The sequence below is a fragment of the Malania oleifera genome, chromosome 10 (assembly GCF_029873635.1).
Source record: "Malania oleifera isolate guangnan ecotype guangnan chromosome 10, ASM2987363v1, whole genome shotgun sequence".
Lineage (NCBI taxonomy): Eukaryota > Viridiplantae > Streptophyta > Magnoliopsida > Santalales > Ximeniaceae > Malania > Malania oleifera.
Window position 1 is genome coordinate 4,207,894 of NC_080426.1, and position 26,628 is coordinate 4,234,521.

General features: G+C 34.8%; 1 protein-coding gene across 3 annotated transcripts; it reads right to left on the reverse strand.

The window, feature by feature from the left end:
- Positions 1 to 1,450: 1,450 nt before the first annotated feature.
- LOC131166200 (putative ABC1 protein At2g40090) lies at positions 1,451 to 25,744 on the reverse strand. 3 transcript variants are annotated; one of them, XM_058124545.1, is made up of 12 exons: positions 25,507 to 25,744; positions 23,940 to 24,094; positions 23,562 to 23,687; positions 21,555 to 21,650; positions 21,304 to 21,404; positions 21,035 to 21,071; positions 14,596 to 14,814; positions 13,462 to 13,573; positions 12,339 to 12,430; positions 12,059 to 12,238; positions 11,733 to 11,846; positions 1,451 to 1,974 (listed from the first exon to the last, which is right to left on the reverse strand). In XM_058124545.1, exons 1-12 carry the CDS (start codon positions 25,688 to 25,690, stop codon positions 1,774 to 1,776), a joined length of 1,617 nt encoding a protein of 538 aa, XP_057980528.1. In that variant the 5' UTR covers positions 25,691 to 25,744; the 3' UTR covers positions 1,451 to 1,773. The 3 variants fall into 3 exon arrangements, with proteins under 3 accessions (XP_057980528.1, XP_057980529.1, XP_057980530.1); XM_058124546.1 differs by having other exon boundaries at positions 1,451 to 1,968; positions 25,507 to 25,720; XM_058124547.1 differs by lacking the exon at positions 1,451 to 1,974 and adding an exon at positions 8,343 to 8,576 and having other exon boundaries at positions 25,507 to 25,724.
- Between the last annotated feature and the right edge of the window lie 884 nt (positions 25,745 to 26,628).

Below are 26,628 nucleotides of genomic sequence, written 5' to 3' on the forward strand. Positions count from 1 at the left end.
TAACCAAACAATGAAACAAATAAAGGAAGAATGTCATGAACTGAAAATTTGAACTTTATTTAAAATAATTAAGCATTGTCTCAAAATGACAGCAAATTTAAACTTTATTTTGAGTTTGTGTAAAATTTAAACAACCATGTTTATATTTTTTTGGTTCATGTCTGCATTACATCATATTTCCAATGTGATTATTTACAAAAATTCAAAACATATTTATGATTTAATGTATGCATAACATTTTAATTTTAAATTGTCCAATTGCAAAACATGAGTTTTGAAATTTACATTTTTCTTATTTAATCCAAAATTAGAAAATTCATTCACATACACATGCTGCAAAAAATTAATGCCCATTGAGAATACAGATAAGTCTATTTTGAACAAAGCTTTTCAATAGTTGGATTGGATATATCAACATTCCATAATAGTCTAGTTTGGAAATTCAGACCGCACAGACTGAAGCAACTTGGTTCGATTATAAGTTAGCTAAAGAGGGCCGGATTCAGTTCGGATTAATGGATTTATATCCATTTTGTCAGGTCTACACACGGGGATACCAAAGAAAAAAACTACAATATTAAAGTTTGTTTTTGATCTTTTCGTCAAAATTAGAGACATCAACGAATGCAATAACCAATATTATAGCATATTCTTAATTCGTTGCCAACACAGCATAGTTTTTGGCAAAATGATTACCTGAGACTTCCAAGCTTCGAGTAGGGGGATGTTTTGCATTGCAAGAATTTTTGGTGTCTTAGGATGTGATAATGTTTGATTTATAAAAAGTAATATCGAAACAACAACAAAAAACAAGATAAAAATTAGACACAATTCTCCGAGGAGTGAGATGTCATTAACAGTCATTACCCAGTACTTACGATGTCTAGGGTGATTGGCAATGGACGCTTACATGGCAGAGTAAATTAAAGCCGAGAGATTAATTAGAAGCTGGTCTTGTGTAATACTGACCATGTAGTAAATATATAAATAAATATACAGAAACGGAAATGTGGTATTAAACTGTGACTCTGAAAGTCACGAGGGAGGTGGACTTTCATAACAGAAGTATCGCGAGTATAGGACTAGGCCCTAAAAGAAGCGTACCTTGACCATGGTGGTTTCAAATAAACTAATAATTTACTCTGCCATGAACAAAAAAGTGAGTCATTCAACATTCATCTCTAGTACTTTTTAGTGTGCATCTATTTGAAAATGAACAAAAAAAAAAAATTCAAAATCCATCCCTTGATTTCATTACGCTTTCTATTCAAATTTTCATTACATTCCAAACTCTATTCTATTTCGCAAACCAAACATGACGGTAGGAACTATAACATTCAGAAAACCTGCAATCGACATACCATTGCCATTAGCTGAAACTCAAAAACTCAATAACTGATGGATGGAACATGTAGTTATACATGTAGGATTTGTAAATGAAGCACAAACATTTTCAAACTAGGTTGATTAGTACATTTTATTCCCAATAAATGATTCTTACTCGTATCACTCACCCTGCATCAATGGGGATTTCAAAACATAATACAACTGCCAGGATCCATGAGAATGCCTTGGCTTTTTTTTGGGGGGGAGGGGGGGGGGGGTGTTGTGTGGGACTAGTATATTTATATATATTTTTTTTTAAAAATTCCCTAGGTCTCAATCGAGCTCAAAAGCCTGCATGTAAATGGGCAAGGTTGAGCTGCAGAGACAAAGAATATCACACTACATAGAAACAAAATTGGGCAGTTTTTCATACGATTTGGCTTTTATTCACCAAGTCAAAGCTCTCCTTAGATGCAAAAGCCACAAGGCAATCTGCATTCCAAAAAGCCGAGCTTCCAACAAAATTTCTTCCAAGTAGATACTTATGCGTCGCAATAAGGATTTACTCTGTAACCTCTTAGCCTCGACAATTGCCTCAGAAGAAATTTTTCCTATAATCAGAAACGTCTCCAAGGAAGATCCCTGCAACTGTCCAAAAAGGTCAGAATTTAACTTATCCATAAGCAACCAGTACTAATGGAAGATAATTCAAATTAAGCAAACAAAGTTACTGCAACTACTACTGTCAAGAAAAGGAATCAACTAAGATACTAAAGAGCCTGCAATTTTCTTCGCACCAAGGAATTCCCTGAAAAATGTAATGCAGGATGAAGTTGATAGAATTTATAACAGCTGCAGACATCAACTTCCATCTTGTTTATTTTCTTGGGCACTACTAACAAATAAGGTAAACACAAATTATACAAAGTAAAATGCCTGATTAGTACCTTTTTAGTAGGCATGCATGATTCTGACAATTTGAAGACACTGACATGAGATTTTAAATTCTTTTCCTTTAAGCATTACTAAATTTGATTTCCTACAGTTGGGGATTCTTTTTGAATGCATAAATATTTTCATAGAGCTTTTCCTTGAAAATATATGGTGCAACATGTGGGACCATAAATCCCAATAGCTTTTCCCTTAAAATATATGGTCAACATGTGAGATGTTTCCATTTCCACAAATCCCAACATTTTCAATTTTCAATTTTCAGTGACACCGAATGCCCATATTATACGTAACATGGATTTATCTCATTAAGAAAAGTTTTTACTTGGAATTGGCTTTATTGCTGGATATCTGTTAATGGCTTTGAGGAAATTTGGCTTAGTTTTACGAATTCTGGTTTTAGTTGAGATACATAACTCCACATTATTGGCAATTCAAGAAATTTTTGAGTATATAATCAAGCATGCCATCCTTACTTATGATTCTTGGCCCTTACAATCACAACAAGCCACAATAATAATACAGATAATGTTACCATCGCTAGAATCTGAGAGATAACTGAAGAGGGGGTTAATTTAGGACCCGCTTGTTCAGCTTCCACTTTTCATAATGCTGCTTTCATTCCTAATAATGGAATGAGAAGAAAGTGCAGATTTTTTTTTTGGGTCACTTTCAATTGTCCTGTTTGGGACCCAGGATTTTTTTGTTTGGGAAAAGGAAAATAAGAAAGAAAATCATTTTCCATTACATTTTCATTCTAAATCAAATACTATTAAAAATTAAAATTGATTATAATCTAATTAAAAATTAAGAAAAATAACCGTTAATAATGTGTAGATCAAATTTGTGTTCATTGATTTGATATATTTTTTTCTTCTCAGTTTCTTTGATAATCAAACATGGAAAAGTACATTATGTCTTCTTTTCCTTTCCCCAACATTTCCTATTTCCAAATGGGCCCTAAAGGGCTTGCATTCTTGAGAATGTAGACACTTATAAAGATAATCTTTTCTCAGGGAAATTCTTGGGTAATAGCTTTCAAAATGCACCATCAAAAATTTTTTGTCTCAATTATTTTCCTATTTAACAGTTTCTAGAACTCCGCTTGTGATGTACTCAATGTCCTAATCTTTCCACACACAGCTAGTCCCAAGCCTAAGTAAAGCAGGAAGGTTGCATTAGGTAGCTGACAACCAACATAAAACATGTCAAATCACTATGATATGAATCCTTACCGATTAGTTACTTAAGTTTCCCCTACGAGCAATTCGTTGCACTTATACTTCCTAAGTATAGCAAAAAATGGGCAAGGTGTTGGAGTATAGCCTCTCATATCGACAAAATGGAATTAAAATCAAAGGAGGAAAAACTAAAAGTAGAGAAGGCAGCTGAGAAGAGAAATTAGAATCTGTTATTTCTGTTATTACTTCAAGTGTATATAAATATTAGCTTACTCATTGTAAATTCATTCAATTTCATTTGTTCAATTCATATTTCTCCCTCTGCTTTATCTCTATCTTTTCCTCATCATCAAGTTCTTGACATGGTATCAGAGCACGAATCAATCTTGCTTTCACGAAATCATTTACTGTCTTTTAGATTTCATCCTCTTGCATCCTGAACTTGAATTCAGATTTTCTTGCCATGAATTCTCTGCATTCTACTGTCAATCCTTTGGATGAATCTTCTAGCCCATATTTTCTTCATCCCAGTGATAATCCGGGTGCACTCTTGGTCTCAAAATTTTTTGTGGGAGACAATTACATTGCTTGGAGTCGCTCGATCACCATAGCCTTGACTGTCAAAAACAAGGAAGCCTTTATTGATGGTTCTATCACTACTCCTCCTACTGATCAGCGTGTTAATCACACTGCTTGCTTGCATGCCAAAAACTTGGTACTTTCTTGGCTGATGAATTCCATTTCTAAAGACATAAGAACTAGCTTGCTTTATGTTGCATCTGCTGTAAATCTCTGGAATGAGTTAAAAACTAGATATTTGAGAAGTAATGGCCCAAGAGTTTTTCATCTTGAAAAATCTTTTAAGTTGTATAAACCAGGGTTCATCATCAATTACAGAGTATTTTAGTGCCTTTAAGACTCTTTGGGATGAATATGTCAATTATAGATCATTTCTAACGTGAACCAGTGGAAAGATGGCTTCACGTACTTGTGATTTGTTCAATTTCTTGCTACTTCGACAGCAGTTAGATTATGTCTTCAAGTTTCTTGTTGGCTTAAATGATTCCTATGCTTCAGTAAGGAGTCAATTATTGCTTCTTGTTCCATTGCCTAGCATGGCTAAAGTGTTTTCTTTACTGCTTCAAGAAGAAAGTCAGAGGCAGCTTACCAATTCTGCAAGCACTGAAACACATGCTTTGTTAGCAAAGCAATCTACTCAGCCTGTTCAATCCAAGTTCTCCAAAGAGAAATCGAAGAAATCATCAATGCATTGTACTCATTGTGGCCACAATGGTCATACAATTGACAAATGTTTCCAATTGCATGGCTATCCCCCTGGATGGATTGGACCTAAGGGAAAAAGAAATCTTCCCTCTGCACATGCAGCCATTTCAACTGAAGAGGTCTACATTCAAAATAGCAATGAGAACCAAAGGTTTTCTTTAACTGCTGAAGAGTTTAATCAGCTTCTAGCACTTGGCAATTCAAATTCATCCACCCAGAATACTAATTCATCTACAGCAGCTGTGAATTTAGTCACTACTCAGTTTTCTGGAAACACTTTTACTCAATGTAATTCTGCTTCTGCCAAGTTAAATTCTAATTTTTCTTGGATCCTAGATACTGGTGCAACAGATCATATGATATGTTCACCTCTTCTATATTCCTCTATCCCTAAACCAATTACAAATTCTATTAATCTTCCCAATGGACAAACTGTTCCAGCATCATACACTGGGACAGTGAGTCTCTCTAGCACATTACATTTAAACAATATTTTGTGTGTTCCTAGTTTCTCATTCAATCTTTTATCTGTTTCTAAACTAACTAAAGAATCTAATCTTAGTCTATCTTTTTATGGCTCTTATTGCCTTTTACAGGACCAATCAATGGAGAAGATGATTGGGATTGCATTTGAGAAACAAGGACTTTACCATCTATCTCAAGCTTCCTCAAAAGCTCATTCCTGCCATCAATATCAGTTTAGTTCTCCACCATGTTTTGCCTCCGCCACTACTCAAAACCAGTTAAACCTTTGGCACTACAGTCTAGGTCATGTCTCAAATTCTAGAATACCTTTTCTTAAACAAATAGACAATTCAATAACATTTGATTGTACAAATGTCTATGAAATCTGTCCACTAGCAAAGCAGAAAAGGCTTTCTTTTCCTGTATCACAGCATATTTCTAATAAAGAGTTTGATTTGATTCATTGCGATATATGGGGTCCTTTTGCCACTGTTTCATATTGTGGTTTTAAGTTTTTCTTAACTATAGTAGATGATTTTACAAGATGCACTTGGGCTTACATGCTTACAACAAAATCTGAAGTTTCATCTTTACTGCCAAGCTTTTGTAAAATGGTTACTCCACAATTTAACACCTCTGTCAAAACCATAAGAACAGACAATGGTTCAGAATTCATTCTTACAAAATTTTATAGTGAAAATGGCATTTTGCATCAAAGGAGTTGTGTAGAAACTCCACAACAAAATGGAGTTGTTCAAAGGAAACATCAACACTTATTAAACACAGCTAGAGCTTTAATGTTTCAAGCAAACTTACCTCTAATTTTTTGGAGTGACTGTGTGTTGACTGCAGCACATATTATAAATCGAATTCCAAGCCCTTTTCTTCAAAACAAAACACCTTTTGAAATATTATTTCACAAACCACCTGATCTTTCTCATTTAAAAGTTTTTGGCTGCTTATGCTTTGCATCTACACTTACTAATCACAGACAAAAGTTCGATCAAAGGGCTACTAAATGTCTATTTTTAAGATATCCCTCTGACGTCAAAGGTTACATACTCATGGACTTGAACACAAACAAAATCCTCATCTCCATAAATGTTGTGTTTCATGAAACCAATTTTCCATTCAAAGCTCTCCCACTCAACTGTGAAGTACCTACATTTTTGTTTCCTCATTCAGAGTTTCAACATGATTCTTTTCATACAAATATTCCTATCTCTTCTTATCAGAATATCCCTTCAGCAACCTCCAGTGAACCAATTTCATCTCACATAAACACTAATCATCATCAAATTGCTTCACCTAATTCACATATCATAAAATCAACCAGAATTAAACAACCACCAAAATTTTTGCACGATTATTATTGTGGTACTGCCTCATTGTTTCCATATGCAAACAATCCATCTACTTCTACTGGTTGCTCCTCTAACACAAGTAATTTCTATCCTATATCCGCCTTTCTTTCTGCTAGTAGACTTTCAGTACCACACAAATCCTTTTTAGCCTCAATTTCTATTTCTCGAGAACCCAAAACATACAAACAAGCTGCAAAATTACCTGAATGGAAAGTTGCTATGAAAAATGAACTTGATGCTTTAGAGTTAAACAAAACCTGGGAACTTGTTACTCTCCCTAAAAATAAACAGACCATAGGTTGTAAATGGGTTTTTCGAGTAAAATACAAGGCTGATGGAACTATAGAAAGGCACAAAGCAAGATTGGTAGCTAAAGGCTACACTCAACAAGAAGGTTTAAACTTCTTTGATACTTTTTCCCCAATGGCAAAAATCACTTCCATTCGGCTATTACTAGTTATTAGAGGTTGGCACATTCACCAATTAAATGTAAATAATGCGTTTTTACATGGTGAATTAAATGAAGAAGTTTATATGGAAGTGCCCCCTGTATTGAGTGTTAAACAGCCCAACACAGTTTGCAAACTTTTAAAGAGTCTCTATGGCCTGAAACAGGCCTCTCGACATTGGTTTGCAAAGCTCTCTCACACCCTTCTCGATTATGGCTTCACTCGAGGCAATTCTGATTGCTCACTGTTTATCAAGAAAACTACCACTTCCTTCATAGCATTACTAGTTTATGTAGATGATGTTCTACTAGCTAGTGATAATTTGATTGAAATTCAACAACTCAAGACTTTTCTGCATGACAAATTCATTACTTGGGGCACCTGAAGTACTTCCTTGGATTGGAAGTAGCTAAATCAAAGTTTGGAATTTCACTCTGTCAAAGAAAGTATGCTTTAGACATACTTCAAGATATGGGTCTCATTAGTTCCAAGCCAGCTGCATTTCCAATGGAATCCAACCTCAAGCTCACTGCAAATGATCCCAATCTTTATGAGGATGCTTCAACTTACAGAAGGCTAGTTGGCAGATTACTATATTTAACAATCACAAGGCCTGACCTTGCCTATGCTATTCAAGTTCTCAGCCAATTTCTTGCCAAACGAGCTGTCTCTCATTATCAAGTTGTTGTTCGAGTGCTTAGGCACTTAAAAGCAACACCAGGCCAAGGGTTGCTCTTCTCTTCCTCTTCAGGCTTGAAGCTTAAAGCTTTTTCAGATAGTGACTGGGCAGATTGTATAGACACTCGAAGAAGTGTTGCAGGCTTTGCTATTTTTCTAGGAGATTCACTAATCTCATGGAAATCTAAGAAACAAGCCACAATTAGTCGATCATCTGCAGAAGTAGAATACAAGGCTCTTGCAGCAACTACATGCGAGGTGCAGTGGCTGCTCTATGCTCTACAAGATCTCAGCGTTGATCATCCTCAGCCAACAATGCTCTACATTGACAGCAAATCAGCTTTATCTATTGCCACTAATCCAGTTCAACACGAGAGAACAAAGCACATACTGATCGATTGTCATCTTGTTAGGGAAAAGCTACAGCAAAACATCATCAAGCTTTTTTACATTCCCTCAAAATTACAATTAGCAGACATCTACACAAAGCCTCTTGGGTCATTGCCTTTTCATCATACTCTACGCAAGATGAACATTCTAAACATCCATGTTCATCTTGAGGGGGGGTGTTGGAATATAGTCTCTCATATCGACAAAATGGAATTATAAACAAAGGAGAAAAAACTAAAAGTAGAGAAGGCAACTGAGAAGAGAAATTAGAATCTGTTATTTCTACTATTACTTCAAGTGTATATAAATATTAGCTTACTCATTGTAAATTCATTCAATTTCAATTGTTCAATTCAGATTTCTTTCTCTGCTTTCTCTCTATATTTTCCTTGTCATCAAGTTCTTGGCACGAGGGTGGGCTAGGTTGTCACCGCCGAAGTGACACGGCATGCCAACGTCCGAGAACAATGTCAAATATGCGAAGGTTCCTGCATTATTTTGGACATGGGCAGGTAAAGAAGTTAGTTTGAGAGACTAGAGTTAGATTAGCAATTTAGAATAGAAGGGCACTCAAGAAACTAAGTTGGTAAGGGAGAAAGTTAGAGAAATTGAAAAATCAGAATTCAAACTTCAATATATTGGGGGAAAAAAAATATAAGAAAGAGATAGGAATTATTGTAGACAAAAACTTAAAAGATAGTGTTGTAGATGTCAAAAGAGTAGGGGATAAAATTATAATAATCAAGATGGTTTTAGGCCAAGAAATAATAAATGTCATCAGTGCTTATACTCCTCGAGTAGGTTTAGTAGAAAACCTTTAAGAGACAATTTTCAAAAGATATGGATAGTATTATACAAGGATTATTGGGGACTAAGAAAATAATAATAGGATATGAATATAGAGGTGAAAATGATTCAAGGGGTATGATCTTAAACTTCGCCATGACATGATTTTACTACAATGAATACTTGTTTTAAGAAGAGAGAAGAACACCTAATAGCCTTTTAAAGTGGTCAAAATAAAAATTAAATAGCTTTTTTCTTAACTAGGAGGGTAGATCATTTATCATGTAAGGATTATAAAATTATTCTAGGTGAAAGCTTAACTAGACAACATATAGTTTTAGTGTTGGATATATATATATATATATTAAAAAATGGAAGAGAAATGATAAAATAAATTAGTACAAGAGAACTAGGTGGTGGAACCTAAAGGGAGAAAATATAATAAAATTTAAAGACAAAATGATCAAAAGATAGAAATTGGACTATAGAGGATGGTGTAGACGCAAACACTTTTTCAAGTAAGATAGTTGTATTCAAAATATAGCAGAAGAGACTTTAGGTTAATCAAGAGAAAGATTCTCATATAGTAAAGAACATGGGTGGTGGGATCAAGATGTTCAAAAAGTTGTAAAGCCAAAAGTATTTGATATAAAACTTGGCAAAAATGTAAACTTTGAAAAGTATAAAGAAATAAGAAAAAATGCAAAAAAAGCTATTAGTGAAGCTAAGCATAGATTATTTAATAATTTATATGTTAGATTAGATACAAAAGAAGGGGAAAGAGACATATTTAAACTTGCTAGAGCTAAAGAAAGAAAGAGTAAGGACTTGGGTAATGTAAAATGTATAAAAAGTAAGGATGATATTGTCTTTGTTAAGGAAAAAGACATAAAGTAAAGATGATGAAGTTACTTTAATAAGCTATATAATAAAAACCAATAAGGCTTAAACTTAGACTTGACAAATGAGGAAAAGGCTAAAAATATGAGATTTATTTTCAAAATTCGTGTTAACAATTAAGTTTGCATTAAAAAAAATGAAAAATGGAAAAGCTATAACATTAGATTACATCCCAATTGAAGTTTGGAAATGACTAGGTGATGATGGAATTATATAGTTAACTAATTCATTTAACACAATTATAAAAACTTATGACTCGTACAATGAAACTGTAGGAAGGAGTAGTTGAACAAAATTAAGGTTAGAAACAAAGATCTCAAAAAATTGATTTAGTTTTATGCATAGGAGATCTACTACAGAAGTTATATATCTTTTAAAAAGATTACTGAAAAAGTTTAGGAAAAAGAAAAGGGACTTGCATATGGTATTTATTGACTTAGAGAAAGCGTATAATAGGGTACCAAGGTAAGTTCTATGGTGGATTTTAGAAAAAAATAAAAAAGGTGTTTGTACTTCGTAATAGGTAACTGATGTCATTAAGGATATATATGATAGAGTAATGACTAGCATTACGACTATAGGAAGAGAGACTAGAGAATTTCCAATCACAATAGGTGTACATCAAGGATCTTCTTTAAGCCTTTATCTTCTTACTTTAGTGATGGATGAGCTTACTAGGAGTATCCAAAATGAGGTTCCATGGTGTGTGTTGTTTGCAGATGATACTATCATGATTGATGAAACTAGGGGTGGAGTAGAATCTAAGTTAGAACTATGGTGAGAAGCTTTAGAATCTAAAGGCTTTAGGATAAATAGAAATAAGATAGGATATAATAAAATGTAATTTCGGTCATAGTAGGAGGAAAATTGGAGACAAAGTTAAACTTGATGATGAAGAAATCAATAGCACTAGTAGATTTCAGTACCGTAGATCTATTATGCAAGTTGAACGAGAAATTGAAGAAGATGTACTACATAGAATTAAAGCAAGTAGGGTAAAATGGAGAAATGCTTCGAGTGTACTGTGCGATTCATAAAATAGCCTTAAAATTAAAAAGAAAGTTCTATAGGAAGGTTGTAAGACCAGCTATGCTGTATGGATCAAAATGTTAGGCAACTAAGAAACAACATGTCCAAAAAGTAAAAGTTGTTGAGATGAGAATGCTAAGATGGATGAATGGTATAACGTTACGAGATAAATTACGGAATAAACATATTCACAGTAAGTTAGGTGAAACTCCTTTACAGGACAAGATAAGGGAGAGACAATTTAGGTGGGTCTCAGAACTTGCAACGTAGGCCAAATAGTTCGCTAGTGAAGAAGAGTGAATCAGCTACCATGAGGAGTAGTAGAAAGTGAAGGGATAGACCTAAAATAACTTGAAATGAGATAGTAAGGGTTTAATGGCCTTGAATCTATTGAAAGAAATTGCCCATAATCGCATAAATTGACAGAAAATGATTCATGTAGCCAACTCCACCTAGTGGGACTTAAGGCTCGATTTGTTGTTGTTATTGTTGTAACAATATCTGGAAGCAATTGCAAATGTGCCTCTAGTATTAATCTGAATTGCCATTTCATCTCTTTTGTGACCACCATACTCCATAGTGGCACTGTGACGGACTGATGGTTCCTGGATAACCAGAAACACACACTGCCCATGACCAAGGACCCAGCTCCTATTTACAAAACAATTAGAAGTTCATTTAGAAATAATTTATTGAACCAGAAGTTCACATGGTATGTGGCAATGCTGGTTTAGTCAATCTCAGATGAAAATTAGCCACTTTTTAGAGTTCATGCCTCTGAATTTTGTTATAAATATTAGGCTTTGTTTACAAATGTGAATATTGCTATTAAAAGTTTATGCATGCTTTATACCAACAACATTAAAGATCATGCAAGGTATACCAGAACTTAAAACAAAACATAAAGAGTTGGGATTACATAACAGTACCAGAGAATTATTAACTGCTCGTAAACAATCATTTGTCTTTAGCATTAGCAGGATTACGCGTGGCAGTCTCCTCAGAAGCTCTGTGATTTGAGAAAAGTACTGGGATGCGTATGTCTGCCAAATGAAACAATAGATGTCATCATGCAAGTGGTAACAACAATTATAGAAAAGGCATCCACCTCCTACACACAACTGGAAACTAAATATTGGAAGGAAAATATTTTCACCCAATTTTTCGTTTTCTGTTACAGCATAAATCTGTCAGCCATAAATTGTTTCATAAAAATTACAGAGTCAGGAAAGCACTATTTTTTTTGACAGATCACCTGGAGCTCTGAACGATCACTGTCATTGCCTTGTATGACCAAATGATCAACAGATGGATCGATGACCCTATTCCATGGCCTCATGGTAAGAACCCCAGCAAAGAGTACATACAGATCCTCCCCAGCACCCAATTTTACACTATTTTCCTTTATTGCCTCAGCATCAGAAAATATCAATGCCTACAAAAAATGATAAAAATAGAAAGATAACAGGAGAAAGAATTAAGTTATGAACAAACTCAGGCAGGCATGGACAACAAGTGTTTGATGTATGATGAACCTTCCAAAGTGCAGCATAGTTGGTTCGAGTGGGGACATCAAGCTCTTTATACAGACCATGGTCTAAAAGTATCAACTGTGGTTTTCTCTTGCCTGCATACATGGAGGGAAACATACACATCTTAGTTGCACAATAAAAAATCCATCTGCTTTATGTTTGTTAAAGTAAAGAAAACGATAAAATCAATGAACATAAAAATTTGTGAAGAGAACAAGGTGACATGCATACTGGATACATGCATGTTGGGGGTACAGTGATGTGCATCAGATTTAAGGATCATTTTGTCTTGTTTGAGATGGGATGAAGAGGAATGTGGTCAGTTTGGTGAATCAGTCCATACTTGTGAACAGCAACCAGCAACTGAGTCAAAAATTGAAGTTTGTACAACCATGACCCAACCACAAATTCAGGTTTGAAAATCCCACCAAGCCTAGAAAAATTACTTATACCTCATGCTTCCTACCTACATCCCAAAATGAAGGAAACATAAATTTGGAGGCTAATAATAGGTATTGCTACTAATGAAGATCTGTATTTCACCCGGCAAATTTTCAAAGCGCAACCATTTAAAAAAATCAACTAAGTTTCAGCAAAGATGAACCAAGAAACAAGTAAAATAGACAGAATAAGTCAAAATAAATGGTTATACATACAGCTATACATAAATATATAACACTTTGAATGAAAAAAATCCCAGTAAAAATAAATAAAGGAACCCCCCACCCCCACAAAAAAAAAAAGCAATTTTGTTCTGCAGAATACAGAAGAAATTAAGCATGTCCAAAATTACAGTAACATCCCACCATGTGTCTGGGATGCAGAGGGTCACGGACTTGTGGTGCAGTTAGTAGTCCCTAATGCCCCAAGTCACTATTTTACTCTCATAAAGATAAAGCCCATGATACAATTCTACATGGACACATGAAAAAATCAATTTCTAAAATGGAAAGCCTGTATAGTTGTAGAAACGCATCTATGATCGAGAATAAAAAAAAATAATGTTCTTCTTCATAGTATAGTAATAGGGAATGTCACATATGCAACTACTAAATAAATATATTGGTCAAATAATCTATGGTAGAAATGCTTAAATTGAAAATGTCAAGATACGCAAAAGCCTCACCCAGCATGTTCCTTCTACTGGAAGGTAAAGGGCGAACCAGCAAGTTGGCAGCATGTGGATCGCAATGCACAAAACCATGTTTGAACATCATTTCAGCAAAGGCAGTACTAACCTGCACCAAGTATGATTAAATCCTACCCAGTCATTTTTCTTTCCTTTTAAAAGCAGAACAACATTAAATTTTCAAAAAATTAAAATATCCAATATTCATCCCCAAAATGCTGTGTCAATTTCATAAGTCCAACTGTCCATGACACAAAAGATACTTAAAGAGGAATGCTAGTAGGAGTAGCTCCATGCACTCTCCTCATACACTTGCCCAATGATTGGGCCACTCGTGTGTGTTTGTGTGCGTGTGTGTGATAATCACTTCAAATGGTTCTGAATTCTCAAGTTTACCTGGTTCTTTTTTTCATAAATTATGGTCAAGGGTAAAACAGGTTGCCCATATTTTCTGTTGAAAAAATGCCAAAGGGCCTGATTGTAGAGCATGCGTGAAGACACTGCATGGAAAATTGAGACTAGGATTGGAAAATTTGAGGTATGGCAATGTTCCAGGTAAAGAATAAGCAGGTATGATGTTAGAAATGATCACTGCAAACATGTCTAAAATTCACCCAATTAGTAGCCAGGCAACCAAGTTGCTTGACTAAAATTTTTATATTCATAAAATTCCGATATATAACAAATATGTTCGTCCAACCTGATTAAATCACATCGAGCACCAATTCTAAATTCAAAAAATAAATTTTGAACAATAAATTTCAGTCCAAACTTTGAACTATCCAGCTTAAGAAGTGTCATCGGGACAGTCTTTTATAAATTGTTACCCTAGTTGAATCTGCCATAAAAAATATAGACGTTAGAGCAATGACCCAGTGGCAGTGTCCTAACACCCAACTAACTTCGTACAGCCAGAATATGTGTGTACCTCATTGTTAAGGATCACCCAGGTAAACTCAATTTTGATATAAGGTCACGAGGCAAAATTTGGTCATAAAGATAGACATGTCAATCCTTAAAAATGTATTCTTTTTGTAAGGAAAAGAAATGATCTGCAAAAAATATGGTGCAAGATCACTAATTTGCAGGAAAAGATACCATCTGCAATTAACATGATGCCCAGTCACTTACTAACTTTGCAACTTCACTTGGCTGAATTCCAAGTCTTTGGATGGTCTTCACATCATTGACTTGTGCACCATCAATAAATTCCATGGTTAACAATTTTGAGGTACTTAAATTCCAATACACCCTTGGCGCATATACATAGTCAGCAATATGAGGAGATAACTTCTGAAAGTTCTCAAGACATTTAACGCTGTTCTTCGCCTCAACCATGAAATCCAGTTCCTGATTATAACAAACAAGGAAAATCATATAGCTAAGTGCATTCAAGTTTTAAAAACGTAGATATACGCATATTAAATTAGCAAGAACAATAGCAAATTCTGCTCATGTATGATTGAAAGAAAGAATCAAATTCAACATCGTAAATTTAAATGAGTCTATTCAGATTATAAAAGAAAAAAAATTCAGTTCCATGATTTTTTCAGCCAACAAAACTACCACTTAAGTTCAATAGAGAAATCCAAGTTGCAATTACAGAAAGAAGCCCTATGTGCAGTTTGCGGAATCAAATAGGTTGGAAATGGAATAGTTATCATAGAAAGAGAAAGTTCATATTCGAGGCTGTAGAGCATGGTTTTTAGTATTAGTGGCTGTGGCAGATAAGGTAGTGTAACTATAGGCAGCTTAACAGGAAGCAAGAGTACCACAGAGGTTATACTGTAGGCAGCAACTGCGACAGCCATGGATTTTTTGTTTCTGAGCAAATTCAATATCTTGAAGGATTAAGCCTATAATATTCTAAAACATGATTTTTAACATATTTAGGATAATTTTCTTCAACCTCTACACACTCTTTAGTAGAGGAATTGAATTTGTACTAATTTTTGTGTGTCATTTGCAAGGAAAAACTATATTTCTTTTGCTTTTACTTATTTAATTAGTAAATACTTTTAAAATACAATTAAAATTGACCAATAATCAATTAGAGATGTAAAACAACTAATATAAACTAAAGTCAATATTCATCATGTCCTCACAGCATTACATCATACATTCATAGCTGATAAGGTAATTAGACTCACTGTCAATGGCCATTTTATCTGAATGACCAAAATACGCCTAGCTACTATTTTCACATTCTTACACCCTTTTCTGCTCAATTTCCCTTTGTTTTCACAAATTACTCAAGTTTTAGCAAAGATCCCAACATACGCGGGAGCCTTGCGCACCGGGCTGCCCTTTTTGAAAAACACAATTAACAATTTTAGGCCTCCTTGTACCCTTACTGGTCAATTTGGTCAAATTTCCCTCTCCATATGGGCCCACATGACTCCCATCCCGCATATTAATTTCACTGCACTCACATACAGTCAATCAAGAAACAAATTCCCACCAATATTTTCTTTTCAAAAAATATCCCCAATCTTGCCATGTGGCAAACACTCGACACCAAGGAATCTCTCCATGCACATGAGTGCACATTAGTGAAGAAAAGCAGAAAAAAGAAAACGGTTTTTTTGTATGTTTTCACATATGATTTAAGACAGCGATAAGTAGTTCAAATTACAAGTCGAACATACTACCATGATCCTTGGCTTGCGTAATTCTTCATAAGTTAGGTTTCTCTTGAAAGTGCACATTGAGATTTGAGGATTTTGTACGTCATGCTTTTGCATTACAAAATTTGAATTTATGATAACTTTCATACAAATGTTGCTCTAGAAATAAATATATTGAAAATAATCAGTCTAAATGGTGGTTTTATCTCACTTATGTAGAAATTTTAAATTATTAGTATTGGCACTGCCAAATGGCAGCCATTGGGCAACCATGTGGCATCCTCTTGTTGATTCCCTCTTAACACAAAATTCAAAAACTCAACCAAGTTTTGATTTGAGCTGATAACCTTTGATCTGCTTAAATCAAAAAGATGAAGATTATGGTGGTCTCATACCCTCTAACCAATCTTTGTTCAAATTCAAAGGGGAAGAAATGAGCAAATCACCCTTGATTGGCTCAAATCCAACATATTCCATATCTCCCAGCTTTTCTCTATTCATACTTGGTCAATCTCCCACCTTAGGTGAAGATACTCCAACCAAATGCCCAAGAAGGAACCAAGAGAGAGGAGGCACTACCAAACCAGCCTTTGCTTGCTCCTCACTGCCCTCTCTTCTATCCCTCTTGATATCATAGTTTCTTTTGCTAAGGTCAGATACCTCACTAGCACTATGCACCCTTGAGTTTTATGCTTAGAATAAAAAATGCTTGCCACATTTATTATACGTGAGCTTAATCCTGAGTAACCATAGGTGTGTGTTTAGAGCATGATTTTGTGATTAGGGTGGTGACTTGATGAAGTTAAAAACATGATGTTATACATGTCATTGTATTTGGAGGGTTTCATGGTGAAGAACATATGTAATATTTTGCTTTTCTTTTTTTGATTTCTAGAGTATGTATATGTATATTTGCATGATTCCAAATAGTGTATGAGATTCTTTGTTTTAGATTCATAAGGAGTGTATGTTGCTATATTTGGATGATATCATGAAGAAATTAGGCATAATACTTTGTTTTTTGGGGCCTATAATGTGTATTGAAATCAGTGTTGGCTAAGTGTACACTGGGGATTAATTTATCTAGTGATAAGAGCATGGTAAAGCAATTGCCCGAAACTGAGAGAATTGGTTTCAAAAAAGAATCAAAAAACAAAAAACAAAAGCAAGGAGAAATAAAGAAAAGAAATGTGAGGGGGCACCCATCCATGCGACACTTTTCGCACCAATACTGCCACCCCCTCCTGATTTGGCACTTTCCAGCACCTGGATCAGGTTTGACCTGGCTTTACCCAAGTCCTCTTCTGCTTTTTAGCCCGGATTGACCCAATCAGAATCTGGGTTGACCCGAACTCCCACCCACCTGCAGTTAGCAATTGAGTCAGATTTGACCGGTTCCCTTTATTTAATTATTTTAAATTATGTTTTATTTGGAAAGAGGAAATTGCCAAGATTGTGTGAATTGACAGAAAATGATTCCCCACCTAGTAGTAGTAAGGCTTGGTTTGTTGTTGTTTATGTTTTGTTTGAAAAATCATTAAAAAGAATACTAGAAAATACCAAAAAGAAATACCAAAAAATAGAAATATATATAATCTGAAATTTCCAAGAAAAATAGAAGTAGATTCTAGTTGGCTTGGTATTGCGTTTCACACTCTCGACTGATTAACCACTAAGAATTTGGTGCAAGCCTCCCTCGATTTGCTTTTAATGCTTACCTGCTTAATCTCGATTCTGAAAGCTTGTTCAATCACATATGCTGAGAATCATTATGCTTAGTTATGATTATTGTTTGATTATCCCATTCCCAAAAATCTAATCCTAGCTGATGATGGAATGTGGGGAAGAGGTTACTACATAATGTCTTCTTCCCCTAATTCCTAAGCATAAAATCAGGGGTTGTCTGTTCCTGAAGATTGAATGATCGAGTGAGTCAATTTTGATGGATTACATCAAAAGCAGCAAGACATCTACTGCATTGTGAGGACCTGTGAATATTTGTTTTTCGGAGGATGAGTCCACTATGTTTTTATTTCAAACAAAATTGTCTTAAAAAATCCTTGTTTCGTTAATTGGGCTATGATGATACCCTAAGTTCAAATTCAAACTCTTGCATTTTTTAACCATGTTTTTCTGCAAACCAAATGCTTTTTCTCCCACATATTTCCCTTCTAAATACATTTTTAAATCAGTAATACAAACCTAATGTCTTTTTCTAAATACATCCCTCCCGGTTACATTTTTGGGCAGTAATACAATCCTGGGGCTGAAAACCAACCCACTGGCAATCCAGGACATGCGGTCTGTAGGGGTTGAAGCAATTTTCTTTAAAAATTTTGTAAAATTAAATTTTAAATTATTCACTTATAATCATAAACTTTCGTAATATCAATTTTTAGACATAACATTAGACCTCAAATAAATAAATAATAATAATAATAATAATAATACTCAAAACTTTCTCTACACCATATCACATAGTCATAGTAAGCATTCTTAGAACGAGTGGTAATCCTTGACATGATTAGAAAATTACCTTCTCTGTCGCCCATGCACATTTGTACTCCCAAACTCACTCTCTGATTTTCATAGACATTTAGGGTTTTTCTTTGTTTTCCTTTTACTAATAATAATAATAAGTCAGCAACTCTGACTCTGGCGTATGAGCTTTTTCCCCTATTTGGGAGCGCCATGCCAATCCCTTCATCAGCACCCCCAAACAGAATCCGACGTTAACACTCACCACCAAACTAAATGAAGTAGAGACACTTCATGGTTTCCATATCTACCAACACTATAAGCTTGAAACTGAACATCATTTCCTCAACCCTTTAAAAAAAGGGGAAAGGGAAAAAGAAAAACCTAAAGAAATCCATATTTATATCACTCCTTAGCTGCTACTTAAAAAATCAAACAAACCTATATGCAAATGCTTGTCAAACATATGGAGGATCATATCCATCTCTTGAGATTAGGCTGGCTTTGAGTAATCACTAGGCCCATGGGAATAAAGATGTAGTGAAATTGTACTATAGTAATCCATTGAAGGATTATTTGGGGGAGGTGGATAATGACCACTATAATAGGAGTGACATATCTAAGCTGAATCATGCAATCCAAAGTCTTCAAAACTCTTAACAGTAGCATATGAATCTTCAAACAAGCAATGATTTAGTTTGGGCTCACTTCTTGTGGATGACCTCCCACAACCGATAGCACCCCCACTACTCTTGGGTGAAGAAGTTTCGAATGCAAACCATAATTATTAGGCACATCATGTAATCCACAATGGCTAGAATGATATGTTTCTCTAATGATGCTGCCATATGATCTTTCTTGGACGCAATCATAAATTCATTTTGCCGTCACCATCATGTGATCACTAGGGGCACCACCACTAGCAGCAGTATCATCATCATTAGGTGGGGCCATAACATGATCATCCTCACTTTTAAAATACTTTTAGGAAACAAACTTGAATCATACACAGTGATCAATACTTGGCAACGGTGCAATTTAAGTTTTAAATGAGAAATCAAGAGTTGGAACCAGCCAAATGGAGACGAGGGAATTTGGCCATGATTTGGTTCCTCTTTTTTTTTTTCTCAAATGATGATATTGATTTGGTTCAATTTTCAACCTCAAAACTGCGTTTTTTACCCACTACATTAGTATATCAGGGCCTGAAAGCAGTGGAGAAGAGTAGAAAACTACATAGTGAAAAAATAGCTAAAAGACAGCGTTGAAATGAGTTTTATGGTCATAGGCGACTTGTAGCTGCCATCAAACACCACAGAGGACCATTAGCGCCCATAATGAAACCGTAACAATCATCACAGCTTCCTGTAGCAACATAACAGTCTCTGTGGCAGTGAATTTCACTCACACAACTTTATGCAGGTGAAACAAGATTGTGTAATGACTAATGAGCACTATTCAACATCATGCTATGGGGGTTAAGGTCTGCAAGGAAGTTCAGATAGCTGTAGGTTTCAGGAAATGTTGGAACAATCATTCCTTGCAAAAAGCAAGGAATGAGAAAGAAGAAAGAGAAGGGGAAGACAAAAATAGAGAAAGAGGACGAAGAGGCAGAGAAAGAGAAAGGAACCAACATTAGAAGTAAAACAAACAATTACAAAACAACTCAAAATATCTACATATATAGAGTCATTGTTATTGTTAGTTTATTTGTTTTAAGTGGAATGCCAATGAAGAACAATCATCTTGTATAAAATCCAATTGCTTAAGGTTAACCTTATTTCAACCCCCATTACTTTTCCATCTTGCCTAGTACTTTTAAAAATCTCAGTAGATGGTGGAAAATAAAAAAGTTGGATGGATTTAGGCTATTCGTGGACCTAGTACAAACAGTATGTGAAATTCATGCACGATCAGCTCGCTCATTTTCTGGATGAAAATAATAGACTTTCAAACTTCATATGCACCATAACATGCATAATTTAATTAATTTTCTCATCCTTTGTAGTAAAGAAAATATACATCCAACACAGCATCCATGTCATATTTTTCTGAACTGTCCTTAAGGCCCAAGGGTTTATAAGGGGTAGGAGGAAAGTTAAAAAATATAAAAACCTTGGGTTCTCATATTGTGCATAATAGCTCCAAGCAACATTTTAAACTTCAGTCAGTTTTAAGATTTAAGCTGAACAGTGTAAGAAGATCAAAGATCAAAACCTATCAGCTTTACAGAGTAGTGTTAATTTGAGAAGCTATATGGAATTTACCAAAGCCAGACCCATGCTGCAAAAGTACAATTTGATTAACTGCTCATCCAAGTAAATAAGCAATAGCAGGCACAAAAGAATAAAGCAGAACATTACTATATAATAAGTGACCAAGTACTAATGGCTACTTCCACTTATTTACAAACGCAAGTATGCACATACGAGACTTGTCAGTCAATGACTACAAAAACAACTTGCCTTGGGCAAACTTTCACGCATTTCATCAACCAACCACCTGTGAATGAAATGAAACTTCAGTTAACACTGATACTGACAACCAACCACCCATTCGCAAGACCCACTAAAAAAGAAAAGAAAACATTAATATCTGTGGATTTTATACGAGTTTACATGCAAGTAATTGTATTCATAAATACATAAATAAAAAATATGCTCCAGAAGGAACCAACTTGTCCCAAAATCTAGAATTTTGGATTTTTTTTTTTTGGAGGAGGAGGAGACTGGACCTGTAATCAAAGGTAGGGAAAAGGCGATGCAGAGTGCTCACAATCAACTCAACAGTTGCATGGTCTGCGGCTGCAGTATCTGTCATGTGAGTGTGCTGAACCTGAAAGTCATAGAAATATAGAAATGTGGATGGGAAATCCTTGTCAGGAATATTTATATCTCAAACTATATAAATCAATATGAAAGTTTAGCTACATCTCTCATAGAGAAAAAGAAAATATGCGGAATTGAAAATGAAAACAGCAGTAACCTTAACAGCAACTTTTTGGCCATCACGTGTACGAGCAGCATGAACTTGTGCAAGCGAAGCACTTGCTATAGGAACAGGATCAAATTCATCAAAAATCTGTACATTAAATTTTTTTTATCAATAGCAAGTATTGTGTTTCACCGCTCCGCAAAGAAACATCCTCAGTCCCCTCTCGTACCCATAAATTGACTAATTCAATTAAAAAACAAACACATAAAGATACCAAGGCCATGTTGATTACGCATCAAAGATGCGTAATTAGGCGTTTTAATTCATGCATTAAGGATTATATTTTTAATTAAATGCCTAATTACTCTCAATATTTTAACATTGTGTTCTATTTATAATATTTGGATTTTATTGACTAATTTATGAATTTTTTGTATTTTTTTATTGCAGGGCAATTATTGAAAGCTAAAAACCGACCGTACTTCGTATTCTGGGTGTAATTTTCTCATTCGAGCTTCGATTGAGACGATTCAAAATGCTGTGGAAAGCCAAGAAAGAGCTCTACAACTTTCGTGTTTGGAATTTTGAGAGTTATGGGCTCTAGGAAGGTCGAAATTGGTTTTGTGCGTTGGGAAACAAAAAAGAAAACAAGAAGAAAACAAGAAAAGAAAAGAAAAAATAAAATAAAAAAATGATTTGACCCAGCCATGCAGCCGGGTCCTCTTTGTAGCTGGCAGAGGCGCTGGAATAAGGGGAAGATTAAAAAGGTAAAAGAAGAAAAAAAGGCTAAGGCATAAAGGGAGGCTAGGGTAAAAAAGGGTTTTGGGGCTTTTTGAGTGCGTAGGCACATAGGGTTTGAAGGTGGGGTGCTGGGGAGTTTTCTTGGGCTGGCTTCTCTTGAAGGAGGGAGCGCACACACGCAGCAGGGAGACCTGAGCCCCTCCATCTCCATTTTCCATTTGCTCTTCTCTCTCTCCCTCTCTCATTCTCTCTCTCGTCTTTATTGTTATTTACTTGTATCATGTTATGTTAATGTCAATTTAAATTTATTGTTGGAACTTGCTGTTTTATTTTAGTTTAATATCATTTTAAAATATTTTGTTGGAATTTGTTGTTTATTAATTTACTTTAGTTTCATCTTAATTATCTTGTTGGGTAACTTGGGTTATATCTATTTTTAATTTCAGTTTATTTGAAGCTCTTAATTATCATTGTGTTTTAGTATGTTGTTTTCCATTTAAGTAGTTAAAATATTGAGTTTACTTTTGTTCAAATTTATTATTGGGTTGATTTTAATTTCTATTCACATTATTGAATGGGTTATTGTCTTCATGTGAGGTTGATGTTGGGATAATTAGTGTGTTTGCTTGGTTTAAGATAATTAGTGATGTTGGGATAATTTTTGTTCATATTTTTTTGGTTTAAAATAATTAGTGTGTTTGTTTATTTCATTGTAATTCTTCACTTTAATGCTACTTTAATGATTGTTTAAGTTTAGTAATTTTGCTTGAGTTATTTCTATTAAGAGTTTAGTCGTTTTCATTTAAAGTTAGTGTCGAAACTGAATGATTGGTCTGTTATTAGTGTGTTGAAATTAAATATTTGTTTGAGTTAAATGAGGTATTTGCTTTGATTTATTATTTGAATGTTTATTTAGTGAGTTTTCGGTTGATTTTGTGCGTGTCAGGTTTATAGTTTAGATTTTGTTTGTCTCAATTCCGTAACAAATATTTCAAAACCCCAAAGATTTCGAATCTGAACCATTTTTAGTAAAATTGTTTTCTTATTTTCTTATTTCTGTTTTTACACAAGTTTGAAACCGAACTACATTCCCTAAGGAGACAATCTAACCTGTTTAGGCTAATTATTACACGACGTAACTCCTATACTTGAGATAGCCATAGTGCTACTCATTTTTAGAAGTGAATCACATGTCAAATGGAACAACATAGCTTCTACCAACTAGAACTAAAACAGCCTCTATTTATAATACCTACTTATGTATCCATTACGTGTATAAGGAATTGTCAAAAACAAAGCAAACTTGAAATACATTACTTCATCTGGCAAGCCTCCAAGCTCTTTCTTGAAAACTTCACATACTTGATCATATGAAGAAACTGGACATCTATTCAGCATGGATTCCCTCATTGTTTGGACATACTCTTGAGGTACTAAGTATTCCTGTAAAGAAAATTAAAATATCTTTTGTAGAAAAAATTTCACATACACCTTGCAAATGGGAGTAGTGGCATTCTGCCAGATGTAATCACAAGCTAACTAGCACTACTGAAACATTAAATAAAAAAAATACAAATAAAAAGTAAGGCATGCAACGGTCTGAAAGTCAAAATGAATCAGAATTTAGCATTGTAAAAAAATTCTTTTTTCCTTCACAAATACGGAAACACTTAACAAAGCATAATGATTGCCTACCAGCTGGCCGATATGTTGACCAAGCTTGATGTATATTCCTCCATTTCTGAAACACAGTTCCTGCAGCTTCTGTGCAGACCTAATGTGTACTTCATGCTTAACTCTTGATCGCTCAACACTTCCTTCTGGAAGTCCCAATAGTGAATATTCATAATCTAATGACAGCGGAAAGAAGGAACCTCGTAAAAATCCAAAGGCACAGTTTCCATTCTGCTTGAACAACAGTGATAAAGTGAAAAACTCTCTAGCTTTGCATGTCAAAATTGCAAAGCATGAAAAAGCAGAAAGGAATCACATTCTCTCTAAAGGACAAACGAGGCCATATACATCTAAGAAAGTTAAAAAAATAAATAAATAAAAATAAAGAACAACATGTGCAGCCTTAAGTCTGAACATGGTAGGACTCTCATGACCAATGGTAGCACTCTCTGAGCAACATGGTCATGAGAGTTCTACGCTCCCCTCGTTAGAACAATGTACTAATTAGAATAAAATCACTTTTCACAACATGTAAGATCTATCCTTTCCAAATATCCCTACCTTTTACCTCCTTCTATTCCCAGTTCCCACAAACTCACAACTATTAAAATCAAGTAGCATCTATGGACTATGGATTCAACATTACAGTGACATGAATCCCATGAATGAGTAACTAATGAGTTGAATTCAGCTATGCCTGAAGGCCCCAAACCAATTGAAAATAAAGTGGATATTCTGTACTGCACTGTTTGGAAAATCTACAATCGAGTTCATGAATACATCAATAGAGGAAACTTAATAAATTCCTGTTCAATCACTAGATATAATACCATCTAAATTCTCATTTGAAGTCAGTCCACACTACTCCACAGGGCCATTGCGTTCCTTTTTGCCACCATAAAATAGACCTATATATTGGTATGATTGGGATATATGTTTGTCAATTACCAATTCAGATTACTTCAATAATGACGAATTCCAAGACAGCTATCATGGTTTTGTATTCATGCAAATTGTATTTTGTTTCTTTGAAATCTAAATCCAAGACACAAAAACTGTTATCCCAACCACAATCTTAGTTTGAAAGTGATCCACCCCCCCCCCCCCCAAGGCAACATGAATCATGCAAATTTCAGAAGTAATGAGCTTCCTAATAAATATGAGCTAATATAGTATCTTCATTCACTATTCCTTATTGGCTTTTGATCTGGAAAACCTTAGTTCGCCATAATAACCCTAAATGTCCTACTTTTATGGGTTTTCAATTTTCAGTTTAGTAAGCAGTGACCAAACCAAGAACATCAACACCAGAAACAAATTACCGGAAACCTAAATCAACTTGTCTCGTACGACTGGATTGTATCAACTATTTTTTTTTAAACTAAAGAATAATTCATCTGTCCGGTCCAATTACTGGAAAAAGAGGCGAAAATCGATTTCAATTTGAAGACGAAAAAAAACCATAAAATGACAGTGATTGCGCTAATTTCAAGTTCGATCTTAAACTTCCAACTTCACGAAATACGCGGATGGCCGTACGAATGTTATGAACATACGAAGAAATAAATGCACTTGTTATGAGAAGTACCGAAAGCAATGGTAGCAGCGGTGATGGAATCGCGGAGAAGGCGAAGAGGAACGGTTGTGAAGAGCTTCAGGGCCGTCGGCGGATCGTCGGAGGTTGCGATAGCCGCGCCGGCAGCTCCGCCACCAAGGGCGGTGGCAGCCAACGTCAGCTTCGCTCCCGCAAGCCACAGGGATCGCTTGACCATATTGACGACGCGGCTGCAAGGGCATAACTGGTCCTTTTTTTAAAGTACTAAAATCTGATGCCCTTTGCCCAAGACCAAAAAAAAAAAAAAGGTAAAATCTGTTTGGAAAATGACACGTGGAGTAGAAGTGATGGGTGCAGAGTGTGGACTGGAACCAAGCTGGCAAAGGATATTTCAAGAAGTCGTCTTTCCAGCACACACTTTTTAAGCCCGTGTTGAGCCAAATCAATTTTTTGAAATACGACTTCGTTGCCTAACTGCACCTTCATTTTCAACTATCCTAACCAATGAATTTTTAAAAAATAGAAGAATATATTGAAAAAATTATAATTAAAAAAAAATGTTTATTGCCGGTAACAACCCAAAAAATAGTTTTAGTAAAACAATCCTAAAAAGGATAAATTAATTAATATTATTATTAATTAAATAATATAATATAATACATTTATATTATATTATTTTATTTATATATATATATATATATCAACTTAGGAAGTCTCACTTCCTAAGATTGAATTTGCAAAACCAAATTGAACCCCCTGTAGTCGTGGTCTCTCTCTCTCTCCTCTCAAGTTCTCTCTCTCTTGAATTATTTTCCGTTTGTAAGCCGAATCAAAAAGCGAACATCATATCCGGATCTCAACTCCACTCCTAAACATTTTAACCGAAATCGTCGTTTGGACGTCGTAGGCACCACTCCAAGGTTAAGATAAAGGGAATAAATTATGTCAATTATTTTCAAAATTGAACCTATTAAATTGAAAGTTTGGATACTGAAATAATATATATGATTTTTCTGAACTATTTAGATATATGGAAACGATGATTTTTGGTTATTATGTATATATTTTGAGAAAACCAAGTGAGTAGGGTAATCATCTCTCATTTTTATGAAAAGTGTATATTGTGAATTAAATAAAAAATTATGGAGATGATCA

Coding starts and splice junctions, on each gene's coding strand:
- LOC131166200 (XM_058124545.1), bottom strand. CDS start 25,690: ATGGTCAAGCGATCCCTGTGGCTTGCGGGAGCGAAGCTGACGTTGGCT. Junction 12,431..13,461: donor CAGTAGAAGGAACATGCTGG/GTGAGGCTTTTG, acceptor CCATGTATGCAG/GCAAGAGAAAACCACAGTTG. Junction 12,239..12,338: donor ACTATGCTGCACTTTGGAAG/GTTCATCATACA, acceptor CATTTTTTGTAG/GCATTGATATTTTCTGATGC.